Here is a 22,979-nt window from a genome sequence, read left to right on the forward strand (position 1 = left end):
CGGGTTAATTAAGAGGTAGCGCCTGTCAGGCTTAGCAGCTAGGTTGTTAGCAGTGAGTAGAATACAGGTGAACTGTAAAGGAGGGCAGTTTCCAGCAGCACCGCTGTCTCCAGCTCATTTGTTGGCTTTCGTGTTGAGCTGGACCCGGTAAAAATGGCGTCGTTGTTGTTTGAGCTCCTTCTGACCTGATTTAACACCTGTGTTAGCCTGTTAGCAGCCCTGGTTGTTTAACGCAACAGCCCCCCCTCTCTAGTGCTTCTGCTTTGCCCGGACTCCCGCTGTATATCCAGCCGGTTTAAGGACACTCTCTCTCTGACAAGGTAAAGCTAAAATTCCCCTGACATGAGTTTGTTTTAATCGCTGTGTCAAACCAACCTGATACTAACAAGAAGCCGCTCTCTGCCGTGTTAAATCGTGAGCGAGTCGTTTCTTTAAAGGTTTTATTTTTGACCGGTGTTTAATAGAGAATAACCTCAAAGCTGACTTTCGAACCAGTCAAACCAGTTTGACTTTGCATAGCCAGGTACTATATGGAGAGTGTAGTTCACCTAATTCCACAGCAGGGGGCGTGTTGTGAAACTTCAAAACCTTTAAAATGAGAAGCTAAAGATATTTCAGTAATTAAATATCTGTTATTTGGTTATAAAGATTGTAATAACTATTTTTATATGTTTATTAACATGTAAAAGTTACTGTAGAGTGCAAAAGTCACCTCTCGTTTAGCATTGGCTTCATTTTTCAACATGAAGAATGATCACACAAACACCGTCAATACAGTGAAAGCATAACTGGATAGAAAAAACACACAAGAGTAGGAACAGTATCAGTCATGGATTGGGCTCCCCGGAGCCCCTTCAACATGATCGAAACAGTGTAGGATCATTTTCATAGAAAACGGAGCAAAACGCAGCCCACATGTAAAGTAGAGCTTTGAATGTCCTTCAAGAGGCCTGGAGAACTATCCCTGGAGACTACTTAAAGAAGTTAGAAGAAAGATTGCCTAAAAACCTTTCATTTTACTAAAAAAAATAGAAGTGAGGGGTGGCACAGTACTATTTGTTTACTCATAACATTTATGGACTTTCTAGAATTTCTTACTGTGTCAGAAATTGTGTTATACCCAAACTGGCCCTTTTATTCCATAAGCCATAAAAACGATGACCGTAAATTTGTTATTTTGGGACTCTGGGTAAATACCAATGTTTATTTATTCATTTATTTTATTTATTCTTTGTGTTTATTCTCCAGTTCGTGCTGTTTGTAATAAGTAGCTTTTTAAAGCCTTAATCAGACTATCTTTGAACATTAAGTCAGTGCAACGTTAATGTGACATGGCAGATAAACATCGTCCACTGCTATTAGTAAATGTCATCTTATTCTCTGATAGGCCCACAGCTGTAAACAGGGCCATATCAGTGCATCGCTAGTGTAATTACTTTACTTACTTTGCCTTCATGCATTTTTGTGTTTGTTTGCTTAAAGATGTACCTGGTGGGACTGACAGGAGGCATTGCCTCTGGGAAAAGCACAGTGTCTTCAATGCTGCGGGAGCTTGGATGCCCCATTATTGATGCCGATGTCGTGGCCAGGAAAGGTAGGTGGCTATCTCTCCCCTGCAAACTGTTGACACGGCGAACACAAATTCAACATGAAATACTGGTCAGGGGTGTCATCGAGCTGAAGCCATCTTCAGGCAGCACTCTCTCAGATAACCCCGGCTTATTAGGACGAGCGCTTGCAGAGAGAGCATGAATCATGAAGGATGTCTCTGCTGACTGCAGGGATGATGTTTTAGTTAGACTGCGAAGATAGAAAGGTCACAGAACTAGGTGAAGAGTGCACAGCTGCATGTAGGGGAAATATAAGGCATTAGGCAAATTATTCCATTACACTCGGTGACAAGTCTGTTCCGAATATCATCTCAGCCTCTATTTTTTATGCTGGATTACTGGTCATAAATAAATTTACTTTAATTTTGAACCTGTTACATTGTTTAACTCATTCAAGCTTCCTTTTGTTGTCCGCAGTTGTTGAGCAGCGCACACGTGCCTATTCCTGCATCGTGCACCACTTTGGGCCAGGGATCCTGCTCGAGAACGGCGACATCGACAGGCAGAAGCTGGGCCAAATCATCTTCGCCAGCGAGGAGAAGAGGAAGCTGCTAAACTCCATCACCCACCCAGAGATTCATAAAGCAATGCTCAAAGAGATCCTCTTCTACTTTCTCAGAGGTGAGGGAGGAATCGTGTTTGGCACAAAAGGAAAAAGGGACGATTATCTGCTGTATTTGAGCCAAGGCTGTTTTGCAGTGTAGGTGGCGCAAGAGGCGAGACCAAACTTTCTGCTATTTGCAAGTCAAATGCATGAGATGTTTGAACATTATGATTAAAATGAATTCAGTAAGACACCCATGTCACTCTCTCGGTGCATTCAGTTATTAGCGTCTCAAGGCATCACACATGCCTTTAAATAAACTTCACAAACATCACTTGTTATATGATCTTAAAGCAGTGCCATCACACCTATATGTTGTGCAGACTGGGGCACATGGAGGTTATGATTAAAATGCATGAACTTATGAACACATGTCCATATGTCTTGCACTGCAGGCATTTATCTAACATAAGAAATTCACTCTCACTTTTGTCCGGCTCGTAATAAAAAAAACAAGAAAGAAACAAGTTGGCGCCTTTACTTAACGTTGCTGTTTGCACCCATAAAACTTTGTGTTTATAGCAATACTCTCATGGTTTTTGTTCTTTTCTTTGTCTCTTATTGTTACTTGAAGGGTCATAGTTGTAAACACTGTTGTCACATGGAGCCAGATTAACACAAGGTTAAGTGTACTGGCAGCAGAGTGGCCAATTTTAAAAACAAAGATAAAACTATACTATGGGAAAAATATGGAGAGGTTAAACACTCAATAGCTACTGTTACCTTCTACACAGTAGCTTAGTATTAAGAGTGCTATGTCCATCTTTTACATACAGTCTGTAATGTTGACTTCTTTCTCTCTCACTAGGGTACCGCTATGTGGTTCTGGATGTGCCGCTTCTCTTTGAAACCAGACGGCTCACTCGGTTTCTGAACCACACTGTTGTAGTTTACTGGTAAGCACACTGCTCATTTTTTCCTGTTACCTTAGAGTCTCGTTTTGGGGCTGTTAACATTATTAATTTTTGAAGTCGTTAAGCATTTTTGTTTGTTTTGACAGTAAGTGGCCTTTAAAACCAGCTTTTTCTGCTTCCTATTGATGTGATTCACTGCCAGTGGACCTTTTTTAACAAGGCACAATGAATGCACCATAAATAACCTCCATCGTCTGTTCCCTTTCAGTGACCCTGCCACTCAGCTTTCGCGCTTGATGCAGAGGGATGGCCTGACCCAGGAGCAGGCTGAGCAGCGTGTGGCCGCGCAAATGCCGCTCAATGAAAAGCGTGGCTTGGCCAATCATGTTATTGAGAATTCAGGCGGCCGGGAGGACACCCACCGGCAGGTCCTGCGGCTCCACACAAAGCTAGAGGACTCTATGGACTTCCTCCTAGTCAGGGTCATTGCCATTGTTGCCACTGCAGGTTTGGGTGGGCTGCTGCTCTATGCTGCAAAGATACTTTTGTCCTAACAGAGGAAAGAAAGATGAGTGAGGGCGGGAGGTTTTTAGTCCAAGAAGTGGTCAAATATGAGGGTGTGAATAGAAACGGGCAAAAAGCAGGTCGGCGGTATCGATGCAATTTACTGTGAAATTAGTTTCACAGCACCTACCACTACAGCGCAGCCGTATGGCGTGCTCTGCTGACAGTTAACACGGACTTACATTACTGACAAAACTTGCACTGGCAAATGTGGTTTAGTGTGAAAGGCTTCTCTGTGCAATTTGTGTTGGTTTCACTCAGAGAGAAACAATTATATGAAGGCGACACAGTCAAGCCTCACTTGCTGTACAGCTCCTACATCTTTGCTCATTTACGAGAGTGATTTTCTCAGCTGTGACGGAAGAGCGGAGCTTAAATTGCTGGTAAATCTTCATTTTTGTGTAGCAGCGCATGCTAAACATAACTAACCTTAAAAAAAACAAGAAGTCCAGAAAGATTATTGAAAACTAAGAGATTTTATTTTGTTACACCTTTTACACCATATTAGATTATCCAGTTTTTGAAATGTTTTACTGTTTTACTTTTTAATCTGTAGAGACATTAAGAGAGCAAAGGAACAAGTAACAATGGTGAATGTCCCTAAAGCAAGCATATTAATTGGACGCCACCTCTCTCTACTTCTGTCCCCAGTGCTGGGTATGTTTTAAACTATTATACATGTCAGAGAAATAAATGGTTAAATCGGAATAATGTGACGCAGAATATGTAAAGATTGTGATATGAAGATTTATGAGAGAATGTCTTTGACAATCCATTTTTAATGGGAACAGTAACAGATTTGCTATTTATCACTGTATTTTCTTACACTTGAAGTTCTCCTCTGTACATACGGAGTGTGGGATTTTTTTTTCTTTGCACCTTTCAACTAAAATAATACATTTGTAATCTAATATGCTTAAGTTAAATAAAAACGATCCAGCACCTCTGTTTTAAAGTAGCTGGTATCAGATGCTGTCTGTCACTGTGTTTTCATTGCTTCATTATGTTTTAAATTAGGCCCCAATAATAGACACTCACTGGTCACTTTGTTAGGTACGCCTTGCTAGTACTAGATTTGACCCCCTCTTGCTTTCAGAACTGCCTTAATTCTTTGTAGCATAGATTCAACAAGCTGCTGGAAGCATTCTTCAGAAATTTTGGTCCATGATGGCATCAGACAGTTGCTGCAGGTTTGTCAGCTGTACATCTGTGATGTGAATCTACTGTTCCACCACATCCCAAAGGAGCTCTGGAGACTGTGGAGACCACTTGAGTACAGTGAATAAGAAACCAGTTTGAAGTTTTGTGACTTGACTCGCTATCCTGATAGCAGCAGATTCAGTTCAATTCAATGGTGGGTACCCTGTGGTCATAAACTGGTGAAATGGTCAGCAGCAATAATTAGGCTGAGGCACTGAAACAATGCTCAGTTGGCTTCAAGAGGCCCAAAGTGTGCTAAGACATACTGTTCACAGTATAACATCGCCTGCAGCAGCCTGAAGTACTTATACAGGGCAGGATGGTGTTAAGGTTCAAACATTGAGGAAGGAGAGTACAAACAACCATGGTCCAAGAGCTTGGTCAAACAATTGATTTTAATGAAATACACGCGTGGGAAGACCAGCTCCGTTCGCAGACAGGGCTGATCTCCGACTTAATCAAAGCATAAACAGATATTTTATACCATCAGGGCTTGAATTTAATGAGGCCCCCTCAACGTCAGATCTATTTCATACATAGGTCAGATCAAAACCACAATGACTTTTAACACCGTTAAAAAGAACATTGTCTCCGTCTCCACGCCAGGTGCTTCCTGTCCCTTCTGACTTCCACTTCTCGTCTAGAACACCAGACACTCATCTTGCAAGAAACTGTTCCTCTTTTTGCAGAGACAACAAGAAACTGTTCCTCTTCCGCAGTTGCGAGCAAACATAACTAACCTCTCACCTATAAATGATTCTCTCTAACTGAGTGTGTGTGTGTGTGTGTGTGTGTGTGTGTGTGTGTGTGTGTGTGTGTGTGTGTGTGTGTGTGTGTGTGTGTGTGTGTGTGTGTGTGTACAGTGGGGCAAAAAAGTATTTAGTCAGCCACAGATTGTGCAAGTTCCCCCACCTAAAATGATGACAGAGGTCAGTAATTTGCACCAGAGGTACACTTCAACTGTGAGAGACAGAATGTGAAAAAAAAAATCCATGAATCCACATGGTAGGATTTGTAAAGAATTTATTCGTAAATCAGGGTGGAAAATAAGTATTTGGTCAATAACAAAAATACAACTCAATACTTTGTAACATAACCTTTGTTGGCAATAACAGAGGTCAAACGTTTACTATAGGTCTTTACCAGGTTTGCACACACAGTAGTTGGTATTTTGGCCCATTCCTCCATGCAGATCTTCTCGAGAGCAGTGATGTTTTGGGGCTGTCGCCGAGCAACACGGACTTTCAACTCCCGCCACAGATTTTCTATGGGGTTGAGGTCTGGAGACTGGCTAGGCCACTCCAGGACTTTCAAATGCTTCTTACGGAGCCACTCCTTTGTTGCCCGGGCGGTGTGTTTTGGATCATTGTCATGTTGGAAGACCCAGCCTCGTTTCATCTTCAAAGTTCTCACTGATGGAAGGAGGTTTTGGCTCAAAATCTCACGATACATGGCCCCATTCATTCTGTCCTTAACACGGATCAGTCGTACTGTCCCCTTGGCAGAAAAACAGCCCCATAGCATGATGTTTCCACCCCCATGCTTCACAGTAGGTATGGTGTTCTTGGGATGCAACTCAGTATTCTTCTTCCTCCAAACACGACGAGTTGAGTTTATACCAAAAAGTTCTACTTTGGTTTCATCTGACCACATGACATTCTCCCAATCCTCTGCTGTATCATCCATGTGCTCTCTGGCAAACTTCAGACGGGCCTGGACATGCACTGGCTTCAGCAGCGGAACACGTCTGGCACTGCGGGATTTGATTCCCTGCCGTTGTAGTGTGTTACTGATGGTGACCTTTGTTACTTTGGTCCCAGCTCTCTGCAGGTCATTCACCAGGTCCCCCCGTGTGGTTCTGGGATCTTTGCTCACCGTTCTCATGATCATTTTGACCCCACGGGATGAGATCTTGCGTGGAGCCCCAGATCGAGGGAGATTATCAGTGGTCTTGTATGTCTTCCATTTTCTGATGATTGCTTCCACAGTTGATTTTTTCACACCAAGCTGCTTGCCTATTATAGATTCACTCTTCCCAGTCTGGTGCAGGTCTACAATACTTTTCCTGGTGTCCTTCGAAAGCTCTTTGGTCTTGGCCATGGCGGAGTTTGGAGTCTGACTGTTTGAGGCTGTGGACAGGTGTCTTTTATACAGATGATGAGTTCAAACAGGTGCCATTCATACAGGTAACGAGTGGGGGACAGAAAAGCTTCTTACAGAAGACGTTACAGGTCTGTGAGAGCCAGAGATTTTCCTTGTTTGAGGTGACCAAATACTTATTTTCCACCCTGATTTACGAATAAATTCTTTACAAATCCTACCATGTGGATTCATGGATTTTTTTTCACATTCTGTCTCTCACAGTTGAAGTGTACCTTTGGTGCAAATTACTGACCTCTCTCATCATTTTAAGTGGGGGAACTTGCACAATCGGTGGCTGACTAAATACTTTTTTGCCCCACTGTATATGTCGTCCTCAAATGCTCTCTCATCTCACCTGTTGCACTTCTGACCTTTCACCAGAACAGAGGCTCATCCTTACATGTAATCCTCAGAATAACCTGCACTTAGACTCTGCTTTCGGTTTCAGTTCTTCAAAAGGCACACTCTGCAAACCTGCAATTTCCTGTCAGCCTGTGGCTTTAGTCTTTCTGAAAGACGCACACTGTTTAAACATCTGAATGCAATATCAATACTGTAGATTATATTATTAATCTGGACAATAGCAGTAAAATAATTTCCCTGATCTCCACAATGGATTATTTTTTTTATGTTCACACCAAATTCTGACAATATTTTTCCAACCCTCTATTGTCCAATTTTAGCAAGTCTGTGCAAACTGTAGCCTCAGTTTTTTGTTCTTAGCTGACAGGAGTGGGACCTGATATTGTTATGTTTCTGTAGTCCTTCTCCAGTCCAACCATTTTCCTCTTACTTCTGTGTGGCGAAATCTCAGTAGGTCAGTAGTTTGTGAAATATTTAGGTTCAAAAGTGGTTTTTATTTTAAATTATTCACTAAGCAAAGGTAAAACGTTGGTATCCAAAAGAGCATAAAGGCAAAAGGTGTTGTCTCCTTAAAATCAGCCTCAGGCATGCCTTTATTCACACCTCATTAGCAATTAGGCCCAAGCAACACAAGAGAATAGGCGTTCCTGAGTGGCGTGACATAACAATGTAAAAGCAAACAGCTGTGACATCAAAAATGTCCCTACACTTCCCGTAAGCCTGACAGGGGGATAACTCTGATGACATCATTATGACAGAATCAGGGAGAGCCTTGAAAACTTCCTCATGAGCTGGGTTTTTCCACACACACATAAAGAATTAAATATGTGTGTGTGTGGCGAAGACCATCAACATGTGTATCAAATCAAAACATTAAATCAGATATGTGATACCAGAAACAGGAATTTCTTTTTAACCAATCAAAATTTGTATGATTGTACAAAACTGAGTGACTAATCCTTGCTGCCCAAGCCTCTGTAGTAATGAATATAAATCCCATTGACTGTACTTAAATTGATCATCGTTTAATCGCATTTCTTTGGCCGGACACTTTGACATTGGCATTCCTCATGTAAAAGAAATCCCACAGGAAACGCGTTGGTGACAGGTCTTCAGGAGAAGAAATAATGACCCTATTGGACAGCCGTGATGTCCTTGCTGCTGTTCACATAATTCAGGCCCACAGGCAGGTGTGGTGACATCATCCTGGCAATGAGGTCCCACAAGCCTGCATGGCTCACTTGGCTCCATCCAAAGCCTGTACTGGTCTGCTTTTTGTTTTCGTCAAGCCATTGCAGAATTAATGCAAAGTGACTCAGGCTGCAGCACGCGGGGGCAGCGAAATAAAGGCTGCATGGCCACACATTCGGATGTGCAAAGTACACAATGCACACGCTCACACCTGCATTTTGTTCATACGATAAAACACAATGACCGTGTCCTAGTCAGGCTGAGGTTCTCTATTAGTCAGAGCCATGACAAAGAAGCGACGTCTATTTTAGGATGCTTTATTTTTTAAAAACTTGGCTTCGTCATGATCCAGTTGGGGGTAACATGCTTTACTGGGCAGCCAGCTGTTCACCAGAGATTTCCAAGTGTGTCTTTTCTCAGTCCCTTTCTCCGACACAGAGGCCAGATGTAGAGTGTGGAGGGAAGACTATATCTGTACCAGCGAGTGTGAATGCTCCAGGCGGAAAAGGGTGGCGTGAATATAAATTGGGTTTAATTCTGAAAGTGTCAAGCTACGGGGCGAAAGTCTTAAGTTGCTTTGATTCACTTTGTGAAAGTGCATGGATCCAGGCACTTCCTGCTGCTTTATTGTGCGTTGTGGGTCCTTTCCAGGAGCAGAGCAAATAATTTTCTAATGGCAGGGGGTAAAGACTTTTAAATCTCACCATCGTGTTCAGAGAGTTGGCCCATGGCACCATAGTGTGTCGACATTTTGAAATCTCCTGTCTGAGTGGTTTTTCATCATTCTCCTCGCATATTGCCGCAAGGGGAGGCAGAACAGCTCGGGCAAAGGCAAACAAGAGAAACAGCTTTGCACTAAACTCGACTAAAACTCTGGTTAATTGAATGTCTAAACTAATTTTTGAAAAAAGCCTAATAAAGATGCTTGAGTGTTTTCTACCAGACAGGCTATCTAGGACATGTTTAATGCTGCTGAGAAGGTTTATTTTAACCCCAACTATTATCTTTTCATAAACCCAACCAAGCAGTTTGCTTCCCCCACCAAACTGGGACTGAAAGCTGAAAGCAATTTAAAAACTAAATGAATTTCTTGGACTAAATACCTGACAGGTTTCAGAAGAACAGGTTCAGTAACATCCTTGGCAGTCATTGTTATGATGCTGTTATATGCTCATCTATATTTTTAGAAGCAAGACAAAATACGCGTGTGAATGAGAGAGAGACGGGTGTAGCAGTGAAGCTGCGAGAGATGAGGTACTGAAGGTGGATGAGTGTAAGTACCTGAAGTCAATCATCCAAAGCAACAGAGAGTCTGCAAGAGAGCGCAGGGTGGAGTGGGTGGAGACGAGCTTTACAAGGCGGTAGTAAGACCTGTTATGATGTTTGGTTTGGAGGCAATGGTACTAATAAAAAGACAGGAAGCGTGAAGGATGGAGAAGATAAATACGTATCAAAGGGACGGCTCAGGTTGATCAGTTTGGAGACAAAGTTAAAGAGGCAAGGCTGAGATGATGTTGACATGTGCGGAGGAGAGGTAGCGGCTATACTGGACAGAAGATGTTGGATACGGAGCTGCCAGGCAGAAGGAAACTGTTGTTAGCGGTGTTATGAATCAAGGGAAAAATATTGTAATTTCTTTCAAGCTCTCTGTGATATGGCTTCTGGAAAAATAATGCTAAAAGCAGACTACTCAGGCAGGCTAAATAAATAAAATCTCAAAAGAAATAAAACTGCAGAAGCCAAAGGATTTTGTGCGCATACAAAGGGGTGATTGGTGGTCAGGTGAGAAGAAGGTGTGGAAACAATCAGTCGCAGAAAAAACTAATCAAGTCAGATTTTCATAAAGGAGGGAACAGAACAAAACCTGGAAGTAAAACCAAAGTGAGACATGAGAAAAGAAATGCACAAAGAAAAACAGGAGGCAAATAACTAACACAGAGAGAGCGAGAAGGGCTAACACTGAAAGCAGGAGAAACCAAAAACAGCAATAAATATCCTTGGAACATGACATCAAACATCATAAATAGATTTTCCTTTTAAAACTATACCAAGAATCAACTGATGATTTGATGATGATAAAATGCAGCGTGACAAAAAAGTGAATCTGGGAAACCCACAAAGCCAGTGCTGCTTCCACTCTTGCTTAACTGCAAAAGCCGCAAATGTAGTTCGACACCAACGGGTAGAAAGAACTGGCCTGAGAAACCGTAACGGCTGCAGTGTTCTTGAACCCTGGCATCTAGTGTCATATTGAGGAAAGGCCCACTCGCAGCGCTTACGCAGCCTGTTGTCAGGCTGCATCCACGAGATTGCGGTGAGGTGAAGAGACAGGCAACACGCCAGCGGAGCGTCTCCAGCCACATGACTCAACCTGTCCCTGCGCGTTAGCCTGGCTCAGTCAGGGCCATGAGGGAACAAGGCCGTTGGTATTGAGTCACTGACACAGCGGACAGTCCTTACATCAAGCATGACGATGGGGGAAGCGGGGGAAGCTTTGCATGTTGTCACGTTCTCGCCACGAATTACTGGCACGAGGGGTTTCATCCATATATACAAATCTACTATAATGCAACATGATGATTCTGTGCATGCACTCTCTGTCCGTCCTCCATCCTGCGTTATGCTTTTTTATCCCGCTTACCACTTTCTTATAAGTTAAGTAACATTGCACATTGTTATTATTTATTCTAGCCATATTGTGATTCTGAAAAGCTATTTTATAGTCACATCTGTGTTTGTGAAATTCTTAATTTTGAGAAAAAACTATGAATTTTGACTATTCAAAAAAATTTCCCCATTTTTTCAGTTTTCTTTTTTTACACCCAGTCATGTTTCTGACCTGTTGCCAGTTGACTTAATTAGTTGCAAAGTGTCCCTCTAGCTGTTTCTTGTGAGGAAGACTCGTTTTTCCAGACCTTTGTTGCCGTTTCCCATCTTTCTTTTAGTTGTGTTGCTGCCATTAAATTCAAAATAAACTCATATTTTACTCTAAATGGTACATTTATTTTCATATACGTTCAATATGTTCTATTGTGAATAAAATATGAGTATATGACATTTGCAAAACATTGCATCCTGTTTGAATTTAAATTTACAATTATGTAACAAATTTTACACAGCGTCCCAACTTTCTCAGCATTGGACATGGAAAGGATGTTGTGGCCGTTGCCAAAACCACCCACTGGTTTTCAGAGTCCAAATTCTGAAGCCTCAAGCAGATCATTTTACCGCCACAGCTTCTTTTTTTTTTAAATGTATTTGTGTTTATTATATTTGTTAGATGGAACAGTGGAAAGACATGAAGGAGTCTCAGGCAGACTGCAACCCTCAACCCTCTATTAAAGACTCAAGTCTGCAGTAGAGTAGAGTTATAGGTGTCACGTGCTTGTGTGTTAATAATGGGGATTCACTGTGAAGCGAACCCTCATTTGCTGTCGTTCTGCACACTAATGGAGGCCATAATATGCAAAGTGAACATTATGCTGTGTTTAGTAAGAAACTTTGAAACCATCTTATTAGGAAAATCTTATGTTTTAGATGAAGTGTACTGAAGGGTTATTTTCTCAAAGACTTCCATACATCTGTTCTTTATCCCTCTTGGATCCAGGGTATAATTGGCCGTTTTTGACTACTTTTGATTTTACCTCTATCTTTAACCTTTAAAAACTGTTTATCTTGCCTTGTTTGGTATCATTATTTTCAGCACGACCTCAAATATCTGAAATTTGAGTTATTTGTTCATTTTGGCAAACTATATTAGAACAATTGATCTAGATTCAGACAAAAAATTCAAAATCTGAGTAGAAAAAAGTTTTTTTTACTGTAGAACTCACAAACATGTCTAATGAATCATTTTCATAACTTGAAATGCAAATAGAAATGGTACATTTCCAAAAACTTTTGCACAAATTTTGCAAACAACAAAGTTATATGGTACTATTTATTACCTAAAAATGCAGCCAAGGCCTCAGGGGTTTTTTATATAACCAATTAAATCAAATTACAGAACAATCAGGTGTTCTGCATCAAATAAGAAGGCACACAAATTATTTGTGCCAGTCCAAAAAAAATAGTTTCTGTTCAGTATAAGACAGGAGAACACCAAAGGCCTAAACCCTGCAGGTCTGACAGCAGGAGGTGGATCAGTCCTGTTTTCCACGTGGGAACAGCGTTTACACTGGAATCTGCCTTTGACGGCTTTTTTGACATTCAGCAGTATAACTGACACACAAAACAAAACAATAACTGCACAACACACTAACTACAGCCTCCAAACACGCTAAACGTCACTAATGTCTCACATATGAAAACTCTCTCTCTCTCTTTCTTTCGCTCGCCCGTTTTCCGTCACGGGTGTCACTCCTTAAAACGTCCCCTTCTCCCTAAACAACCAAGTGCCACATGTTGCCATATCAGTTTTTTGATTGGCTGACATGGTAAACTTTAACACCAATAGGGAAGCAGTGTTTTTTCTTTTTCTTTTTTCACTCACAAGCGGAGAATGTTTGCTAGCGCTGTCTGTAGAAAACGCCGTTTTTACCGTTGTAAACACCACTGTTTTGTTCAGAAAAAAACATTGCGTGTATTTTTTATCATAACTCTGGTTTTACATTGCCCATCGACACAATTCAAAAACTGGTATATAGTTTGAAGTCCGCACTTTCGACCCAGCTTGAAATGGAGACTCTGTGTCGCTGCATCTTGTAGCTGTGTCGTCTTAAATTGGTCATGTGATTTTGACGCGCCGGCGCGTCCGTCGACCCCAGAGGGTTAAGACACTTCAAAAGTGGTTTCACTATTCAGACATGAAAGCCAAGTCCATCCTTTATATACAGACTATTCCATACATAGAAATCTATGCAACGTCCGTGTCCATGCAGTTCAAAAATAAGTATTTTTTCCTCATTTTGAGCCTCTATTGCATATTTTTTATTACAATTTATATTAGTTATTTTATTTTTTTCAGTTGTTTGCATGTCATAAACACTGCTGAGGGAGAGTTTGCATGTTTGCTCTCAGACAGTTTCTACCACAAACCTGAGAAAAGTGATGGAAGAGTAGCAGGAACTGATGAGGACATTGTTCTTTTCACAACAAAAGCAAAATTAAAGGTCTCACAAAGCTCAATCACCGTCATCTGCTTTCTTGTTATCGTGCCTTTTGTCTTTTTTTTCTTTTTGTCTTTGAGGACATTCTCTTTACTGAGTTGTCATGTTATTTCTCCATAAGCATGCAGGCAGCTGCATGAAGAAGCAATGATTCTGGCATGTTTGCAAACTCTTTTTGCTATATTCCAAAGATGTGCAAGAACTTTGCTGTATTTTTTGTAGCCCGAAGAGAGGAGTGCAGCTAGTGTACAAGTAGCCTTTCCTGTTTATTTTTAGTATCCAGTGTGATATGTACAAGCTTGTGGTGACCCTTGAGTTCACACATCTGGAGAGGATGGCAGAGCAGCTGGCGAGACTCTGTTCAGTGTCAGTGGTTATTGACAGACAGCGAGACAGGATCGAAGAGACACCCATTTTTTAGCCCAGCTGCAGGCAGATTTTAATCTTTCCCAGAATTATATCTTGTAAATTTTTGTGCTGATTATACACTGCTGTTTTTTCGCTGTTTGTGAAATATGTCACTTTTGTTGTTGTCAACTCGCACCATCTCATGCCACCCTTCTCAATGACAGCTGCTCTCCACATGCAGTCAGGTTACTTCAAGGCTGATCGAGCAATATAATCCTCATCTTCTTTTTAGGTCTGTGATGCGTTCTCTTTGTTTTAAGGCAAAAAGTGCCAGATCACGCGAATTTTATTGAACTTCTTACCCACATGACTGTAAAGCCGAACTTGACATTGATGAGGCCATGACATTTCCTTCTCCTGCACCAGGAGGCTGACATTTTTGGTTTTTAATGGCGTGTCTCCATTGCTGTTACATGGATGGACATGTGGCACAGCCCACGCTGTTTACTTACCTAGTGACACGTCTTAATTGCCACCGGTGTCTGGCCTGTGTGGTGCTAAACTCAGAGGGTTTACACAGAAAGAGTTTTTACCGGATAACCATCGGGTTGTTACTGAAAGCTTGAAAACATTCTGCAAGCAAAAATAGAACTGGATTTTGGACACAACGATAGCACCCACCCTCCTGGTGCCAAAGCCAAGAAAGCTTTCTATCGTCCAGGCTTGCTTTCACATTGAGCAGCACACTGCAAATGAAACAAGAAAAAAAAAAGAGCGAAAAGCAATCTTGTTTACGGTCGGTGGTGCCCTGTGAATAGTTTATAATGGTGCTTTCTGAGGAAAAATGCTTTTTGAGCTGAAAGGAAATGAAAAGTAACACATTGTTAGAAAGCGTACTTCTTCTGTACTTGTATAGATACTGCAAAAGTAAGATAACAGCCCGTGTTATGGTCTTTTTCTCTTTTGAGAACCCTTATTGTGTGCAACTTGTTCGGTGAAGTGTAGATTTTTAAAACTACTTTGTTAAACCCAAATAATACAAATACCTAAGATTTTTTTTGTGTGCCACTCGCACAACACGTCAGTGTGGGCACATTGGTGTGGGAGGAAGTGCACAGGAGAATAAAAGGCAATTTAGCTCAACATTTAAATTTGGTTGTCCCCCAGTGAGATAAGTGAGGATGTTCAAGATAACAACACCAAGGGCTCATTAATGTCACTTCAAACATTTCAGAGGAGGCACTTTTCTCCAAGCCTAGCATTGTCCTGTCTCACGGAGACTTAAAAACACATGCAAGGATACACACACACACACACACACACACACACACACACACACACACACACACACACACACACACACACACACACACACACACAAATGATCCCAGAAACATGCACACGCACGCTGCAGCAGCCTGATATGCCTCACCAACTGGCCCCTGCAAATGTCACGTTGAAGCCATGTCAGTTTACTGATAGGGAGTCGGGCTGAGTAAATGAATCAAACGTTTCCTACAGTTACGTTTGCATAGGCTAAAGATTACCTAAATTAAAACAAGTCTGTAGCAGAAACGTAATCTTTAAAATCCTTCTACTTCTTAGCGATTAAACAGCCACAGTAAAAAAAATAATAAAAGACTCTCAAAATATCCCCACAGCCTAGTCCAAGAGGCGAGGCTCGCGTCAACAAAAAGCAGCTTAAAGCACTTCTCAGCGCAGTGCTTATCTTTCAAACCTCGGACCTGCTGAAAGTTCGGGAGAGCGTGAGATGAAATGCGAGTCTAAGATTTAAACTGTGTGTATAGTCCAGATTTACAGAATTACAACACCGGCTCCCCGAGTGTCCTTGTTCTATTCTTCTCTTACATGTCGGTGTCTTGTTCAGGTAAAACCACCATTAAAAACCCCTTGAAGAGCACATCTGTGGTTCTTGGAAAATCGCAGAAGCTGGAAAGAAGATCATTCATTTGTAAGATGAGGATGCTGTAGAGACGCTGCGGAGGTTTCCAGATGATTCTGGTTGCCAGCGAGAGACTGTGACCTCAATAAATGGCTTAAAAGAGCATGGGAGTCTAGCCAAACAAGACATTCATTTATATCCATTCAGTATGACGCAACACTTTGTTCTATTTGCCAACATGATACCTTCACTTAGGTTCTGGGAACAAAAGAGTGAGCAGAAACAAACCGCCTGCCAGCGTTCTCAGGTGCATTTCCCCCCTTTTGCTCTCTTTGCTCATGTTGAAGCAACAAATGCTGCTGAACCTTCAGTTCAATGCCATTTTTGTGCTCTCTTAAGCGTTTCTATGTAAAATGGTTTCTGTGAGTTTGTTCTTTTCCTCCGAGGATGTCAGGAAAGTACAGATGTTGCAGCGCTCAGTTCTGATGGTTTTAGCAGTGAAAGCTGTTTCTCGCAGACCGGGGGCGTTTGTCTTTGACATTGTGACATGAAGTCTCTAATTTGACTGCGTGCTCATGCACCCTGCAAGAAGAAAACAGCCTGAGCTAGTGCTCAACTGCCCCATGGCTTGGGTGACCTCTGCTTATGTATGGACCTTCAGTCCTAATTGTGTCTGGAGGAATTTTCTCGTCTTAAGACACGCTTAAGTTAAGCCCAGAGAGCTTCCTGGCTTAGGAAAACACAACTCAGTGTGGCAATCATTTTAATCAAAGCCATGCTATCATACCAATCAGAGAGGATATTCTGGAGGCAAAGAAGCCTATCACAGCCTTACCGTATCATCACAGTGGGTGATAGTCCCAGGTAGAACCTTTTGGTTTAGGCTAAATGGTGCTGCCTGGGTAGGAACCGAGAAACACGGCACCCACTGGCTCGCTAGGCATTCATTAGCTCCTCCTAAGTAAAGCTCCTTCAAGCAACCATAAACTTAAATTCGAAACTTCTTAACCTAGAGGCAGTTTTGTTGCCCGTGTCAAAGGCGACTTTTGTAATATCAAAGTGGCTCTTCAGAAAAGAAAGCAAAAAGAAAACAGGGTATTGGTTTTTACAGTTTGGGCCTCGAAGCTATTTTCTTGTCCGTGACACTTGTGTCACAGCAGAGGCTAATTTGCCCTGGATTACTTCGCGACGCTGATCTAAGCTTTGTCATGATACGTTCTAACACCCGTCACCCTGTCTGTTTTTTCTTTCCCGCCATATCTCAGCGTCTCCACACCCATTAGAGGAAGAAACGCATCCCTCCTTTGATTGTGAAACACAATCATCTCCTGTTTCATTTGGCATTTAACACAGCTGTGATTCCCCCTACTTTCCCCCACAGTGATCGTCTCTGCATTGATTGCCTCTCGCTGCGCTTGCGTGGCTCTCTTGTGTCTAACATTTGGAAGAATAAAGGCTGGTTTCGCCGAAAAGGGAGAGATCAGAACGGCTTATCAAAAAGTAGATGAGCTGAGTGATATTAACCACATAATATGTGAGGAAATGCAAAAGAAATTGAACTTTTAATGAAAAACCATGGACATTAAAATGAAAAGCAACAGGGGTAAATGCTTCCTACATGTAGCTATTTAAAATTTGTTTAAAGTCGCTATTTTTTAACATTTTAGCAGTCGTTGCATGCATGAATTAATGAAATAAAGCTTTACGAGCAAGCACTTTAACCGCTACGTGGTAAAATTGTACAACTATCTATTAACAGTTTAGCTGTTTTTAAGGACACACAATAGGAAATACAGTGTGTGCAGTGCTGAAACTACTCTTCCTGTGTTCAGACATTAAGATTCAATATCAAATTTACATTTTATACACTAACATTAAATATGATGAGCTGATATGATATGCGACACGATACATTTTGTGACACTGGCGGCCTTTCAAGCACCAAAATCTCATTGTGGCATCCAGTTTATGACAAATTATCATTTCTTGTGACAACATATGATTCGTCAGTCACTGATGCACAACACTGTATAATACAAAGAGCATGAGAAAGAAAAAAAATCGCAACATAAATCCAAACAGCACATTTACAAACACTGTAGTCACCACGACTGTGGGATTTTCAGACTTAAATTTTAAATGACAGCTCAAAAATGATGGCAAAGCTTCTGCACTGTCAGAGTTGTTACCGTATCTCAATATGACACATGGCAGTGACTGACACCGTTACGTTGCTCGTGTCCATCAGAATAGAAGCATAGGCACCCTGTATACAATGGCATGTGGGCATGACAGTTAACCGACAGCCACAAATCCACAGCTATTATTACCGTATTAATGCTGATCTTAAATATCTAGCTGTGGATCAGTGGCTGTGGGTAACATTAACCTTACTCCACATCAGAAAGTGATCGTCTGCTGGCTGTGACCTTTCACCCCTCGTCCCGTCCAGTCTTCAGTCGGCATAGAGAATAAACCCTGAGAAGGTGCTGTACTTGTTGCTGTTGCCCCCATGAGCCTTTCCCCCATCCAGCTTTATGAAAACTTCATCACCTGCATCCAGATGAAGTATGACACTGTTGCTGGCATAGTCATAACTCTGGTCCTGGTCCTGGGCAATGGCGCTGGCCCTGACCTGGAATATGACACACACACGCACAGAACCGAGGAAAGAGGAAGTGAAGAAATATAAATGCTTAAGAATGTTTTAGTAATTTTAATTGAATGTCATAAGTTCTAACTAATAAAATCCCTTAAGATGACATGACTAAAGTTGATGAAGGTATTGAAAAAAATGCTTTTATTTTTTAAATATCAAATGACTTCCTGTTTTATAGCCTGGCATGTTACTGCTCTGATTATGTTTATATTTATATGTGGACTTTTTTTTAATAGAAGAGGGGTTTTTTTGAGACTGACTTGTGTAAGCTTTATCCCTGTGGTGAATATCTTGTTCTTCTCTTATGACTCAGCTGAGAGGGTCAGGGTTGAGTCAGCCTGCCTCTGAGGAAGGATGGCAGTGCGTACTATCCCTTTGTCTCGAGTTCTTCTCTTGCATCCACCTTTTTCTGAGTGGTGCACTGAAAATGTCATGTTTTCCCGAACATAAGTGTCACTGGGTGAAGAGAGGTAATTACTGCGATATAGAGCAACACACCCAAATCTCGTTGCATGTCTGTGGTTTTAAAAAAAAAAATAGAAACTGCTTGTACACTTAGCCCCTCAAGGACAGATCCCTCCTAAGCTTTAGCTAATGTGTAATGAGCTGGGTTGCCAGATTGGCTGTTACGCTCCAACTTCACCAGACGAGCTAAACAAGTGTAATTCTTGCTTCAACCAGATTGTGGTAGAAAGTTTTAAATTCAGTTAAAGCCATAAGAACATGAAACTGGTGATATTGTATTTTTGAAGTATTTTTACAGTAATAGTCGTTCACAGTGGACATAAATGCCTTCTGTCACTTAGCTTTAAAAAAAGGTGCTTTAGATACATCTAAAGGACAACGGTCACTCTTTTGAGGATGCCAATGTTCACATTTTGGAAAGAGAAGACAGATAGTTTGAAAGAGGAGTCAAAGAAAGTATGTCCACTGTGAATGACCATCTTTCAACAGATCTGTCTGCCATCTATAATCCAGTTTTGAGATCCCTTTCAAAACACCTTAACACCCACTCCTATCCTGGGGCTTTTGACTTCAGTAAATCACATGATAAGGTGGGGCTAGGTTTCAAAATGGGCTCACCCGAAACCTTGGCTGATTGTGACCCACACCTTGGCTTGTGTGATTAGGTAGAGTAGGGGTCTCCAACTCCAGGCTTCTTCTTGCAGGTTTTAAGAATCACCCTGGGTCAACACACTTCATTACCAGCCTCTGGAGAACTACAAGACATGTTCAGGAGGTAATTTAGCCATTTGAATCAGCTGTGTTGGATCAAGGACACATCTAAAACCTGCAGGACACCGGCCCTCGAGGCCTGGAGTTGGAGACCCCTGAGGTAGAGGATAAATAGGGGGTCCATGACCCTCTTGGGGACACTCCCATAGGGCTTAAAATCTGGGACTCTCCACCAACTGCTCTTAGAACTGAAGAAGCTTCTCTGATGAGAAGTGAAACATCTTCAAGAAAATTTAAAGCAGTCCAGACGCTTTTCTTTCCAAGCTCCTTAAACTACGATGACCTGGACGACTGAGAACCTTCCCAGACTGATAAACATGCCCCTGCTCCAACTTTTTAAAAACCTGTTTCTGATATCAAAGGTCAAACAAGGATAAATGTTTTTATGCTTTTTTTGGAACCAGAGTTGTATGTCTTGTGGCTGTGGGACTCTGAAAAATGTTGAGCGACAGCATGACAGCATGATGATGGATTTCTGATACATGTGAGCAATGCAGCATAAATTCTCTTGGCTTCCACCCTCTGCTACACTGTAGCAGCAGCACGGTGTCTACAACTGACTGGCATTTTATTTTACAGCAGCTTATTACCATATCTCATGTTAAATATAATGGATAAAAGAAAGTGCCTCCTTTTTGCCTAATAAGTAGCAGGTAGTACTAAATAATTCGTTAATTGTTAATTTCTGTCATTGACTTTTTGTTTTTAATTCCACAGTGATATACCAAATGTCCTATTGAGCCCCAGCTCAATGAGCAATCATATTTTAGTGTCGTTGATGGCAGGAATAGCTTCTCTGTCTTCAAACTGGTTCACATAGGTTGTTTTACAGCTGCTTTAATCAAATCCATGTTTATATGATTACTGTTGTTCTCTTGAAACAGAGTACACCACATACAGACTTTGACTGGCTGTGTGGTGAGCGTGGTGCAGCCATAAGCATAGACATTTATAGAATTCATGTACATAAGCAGGTTAGGGTTTATCTGAGTATATAAAATGTGTTAAATGTTAAATTTCTGTCTCTTTTCCAATCACCACTAAAGAAAGCAGATATGAAGGAGTAGAAGCCCTTCACTGCAGTATTTGTGAAACTTAAAATATCTGTTTGCATCTGTTTGCACTGAAACTGTGGTTACAGTATGTTCATCAGGTGTGGTTTTGTTGTCTCGGGTTCTTTTTTCCTTGTGAAAAAAACACCTTTTCTGGTTATAATACAAACCATTATAGCCACAAAAGGTTTTTATTGTGGTGTAGTTTGTATTCATCTGAAAGTGCATTTGATGTCCTGCATCAAAAGTATGGAAACAAATCTGAATCTACACTTCTTTTAAAGAATCGATACTAAAATTGATGTTGTGGTGAAGTATGTTGTGATGTAGATGTACTTGTGTTATTGCATCCACCTTAAGTGCAGCCTGCTGCAGTCTGGATGTGGTGTTGGCAGTAAAGTTTTAAGGTTCAGATGTGCAAGGTGTCATCACCCAGGGGCCTTAAAGATATTACAAAATTAGCCATGAATATAGCAAATATCATCACTGGATACTGAAACGCATTCGCCTGACGGGCTGTCTGATAACGTTTACCAGCACATCATTGCATCCATGAAGTTTGTTGTATTTCAAAGGGCACCAGCTTTGAACTAGCCACTACCCCGGGCTGTGTTTTGAAGTGTGCAGAGTGGAGATAGTGCTGTCTTCCTTCCACTCACTTCAGCTTGTACATCATTGGATGTGTAATAATCACAGATACACAATCTGGCAACATGCCACTATGTGTTGTCATTATACTGGACTGTAACACCAGACTAAATCAGAGCTAAATCACTATACACATGAATGCTCGACTACTCAATTTAGTCTGCCAGCATACTGGTAACACTCTTCCTTGAGTATTTTGATGTGCGTTCATCCCAGTAATAATACTTTTCTTTTACAAATTTTACCTTTACACATTTTTAAATTATTAGTTGGGGCTTTAAACACAAGGTGATAAATTCAAAGGCATACCCACCAGGCCATTTTTGATCAGGTCAGCCCACATGCTAGTGCCGTCTCCTCCCCTCATCAGCACATTGTAGATGAAAAAGTAGGTGCCAGGGATCTTACAGGTGAATTTGCCCGTCGCGCCTTCATAGTTACCACCAATGTTAGTCACCACGTCGTCAAAGCGCAGTATATCATAACCTTCTTGAGGGTTTCGTAGTCCTGCATAAAATGCCACCCGAGGAGTGGTATTGTATGTAGTTGTACTAACTGCCCCTTTACCCCCTAAACCTAGGATCCCTGTCCGTACAATGTCCACAGCATCTCCGGGTGGTCCTTTAGGTCCTGGTGGTCCTGGCTCTCCGGGTGGACCCGGGGGTCCGGGCTTGCCGGAACGTCCTGGTTTCCCTTGTGGGCCGTGAGCACTGTACGTGGGCAGCGGTGGACCGATGCTGTGATCACTCAGATCGTCCTCGTTTTCCACCTGTAAGACTGTAGGTGCTGTATCTGTGCCTGTGTGCACACCTTGGCCCGTGGTGCCCGTGCTGGGAAATGGGTCACAAACCATGCGGCAGGTGCCCAGCATCTCGTAGTGGCTCGTGCTGTCATCTATACCACCTGTGCCAACAGAGCTGACCAACACAGGGATGAGGACGACCAGAACCAGGACCAGCATGACCCCCACAGCAGCTGCCACCAGGGTCTTCCGCCCGATGCTCAGCCTGGGAAGGGGCTGCGCTGCCAGCGTGGAACTCTCCGGGGTGGAAATGGTGACTGCGGGGAGTGCGTCCACCTGGCAAAACGCAGATGCAATGAGGATCCCCGATAGTGGAGATGGTGCCCAGGGAGAGCCGGAATAAGTGTGTGACAGAGCTGTGTAGGAGTAAGGGAGAGGGAGAGGAGCAAGGGACCAAAGTGTTCAAGTGAAGAGAGAGACTGAGAGAGTCAGGAGAGAGAGTAAGAGGAGAGGCGGAGGGAGAGAGTGAGACAGCTTGAGAGGGGAAAAAAAGAGAAGAGAGGGGTGGAGAGAGTGAGCCACCATTTGAGTCGGGGCTGGGGAGGGCACTTTCCAACTGGCAGATGTGTAAAGCCAGAGAAGACAGGAAAAAGCTGTGGGATGTATACAGAACAAGAACATATCATCATAAAGAGAAATACGTTTTGCTTGAAAAATTAAAATAAGAAAATTTATGAGTTACCGCTGACATTTCT

The 22,979-nt window shown here is 42.0% G+C and overlaps 2 protein-coding genes across 2 annotated transcripts; one reads left to right on the forward strand and one right to left on the reverse strand.

The window, feature by feature from the left end:
* The first annotated feature begins 16 nt into the window (after window positions 1-16).
* On the forward strand, window positions 17-4,609 carry dcakd (dephospho-CoA kinase domain containing). The gene is made up of 5 exons (XM_080873187.1): window positions 17-320; window positions 1,483-1,594; window positions 2,028-2,231; window positions 3,023-3,110; window positions 3,337-4,609. Exons 2-5 carry the CDS (start codon window positions 1,483-1,485, stop codon window positions 3,620-3,622), a joined length of 690 nt encoding a protein of 229 aa, XP_080729313.1. The 5' UTR covers window positions 17-320; the 3' UTR covers window positions 3,623-4,609.
* Window positions 4,610-17,441: 12,832 nt separating this feature from the next.
* On the reverse strand, window positions 17,442-22,728 carry LOC308390960 (C1q-related factor-like). The gene is made up of 2 exons (XM_080873352.1): window positions 21,796-22,728; window positions 17,442-18,522 (listed from the first exon to the last, which is right to left on the reverse strand). Exons 1-2 carry the CDS (start codon window positions 22,441-22,443, stop codon window positions 18,343-18,345), a joined length of 828 nt encoding a protein of 275 aa, XP_080729478.1. The 5' UTR covers window positions 22,444-22,728; the 3' UTR covers window positions 17,442-18,342.
* Between the last annotated feature and the right edge of the window lie 251 nt (window positions 22,729-22,979).

This window comes from Rhamphochromis sp. 'chilingali' (assembly GCF_963969265.1).
Source record: "Rhamphochromis sp. 'chilingali' genome assembly, chromosome: 22".
NCBI lineage: Eukaryota > Metazoa > Chordata > Actinopteri > Cichliformes > Cichlidae > Rhamphochromis > Rhamphochromis sp. 'chilingali'.

Excerpts from the sequence above, each read along its gene's own strand:
- dcakd (XM_080873187.1), top strand. The coding sequence starts at position 1,483 with ATGTACCTGGTGGGACTGACAGGAGGCATTGCCTCTGGGAAAAGCACA. Across the intron at positions 1,595-2,027 it reads CGATGTCGTGGCCAGGAAAG|TTGTTGAGCAGCGCACACGT; the intron begins GTAGGTGGCTAT and ends TGTTGTCCGCAG. Across the intron at positions 3,111-3,336 it reads CACACTGTTGTAGTTTACTG|TGACCCTGCCACTCAGCTTT; the intron begins GTAAGCACACTG and ends GTTCCCTTTCAG.
- LOC308390960 (XM_080873352.1), bottom strand. The coding sequence starts at position 22,443 with ATGCTGGTCCTGGTTCTGGTCGTCCTCATCCCTGTGTTGGTCAGCTCT. Across the intron at positions 18,523-21,795 it reads ACCTGATCAAAAATGGCCTG|GTCAGGGCCAGCGCCATTGC; the intron begins GTGGGTATGCCT and ends GTCATATTCCAG.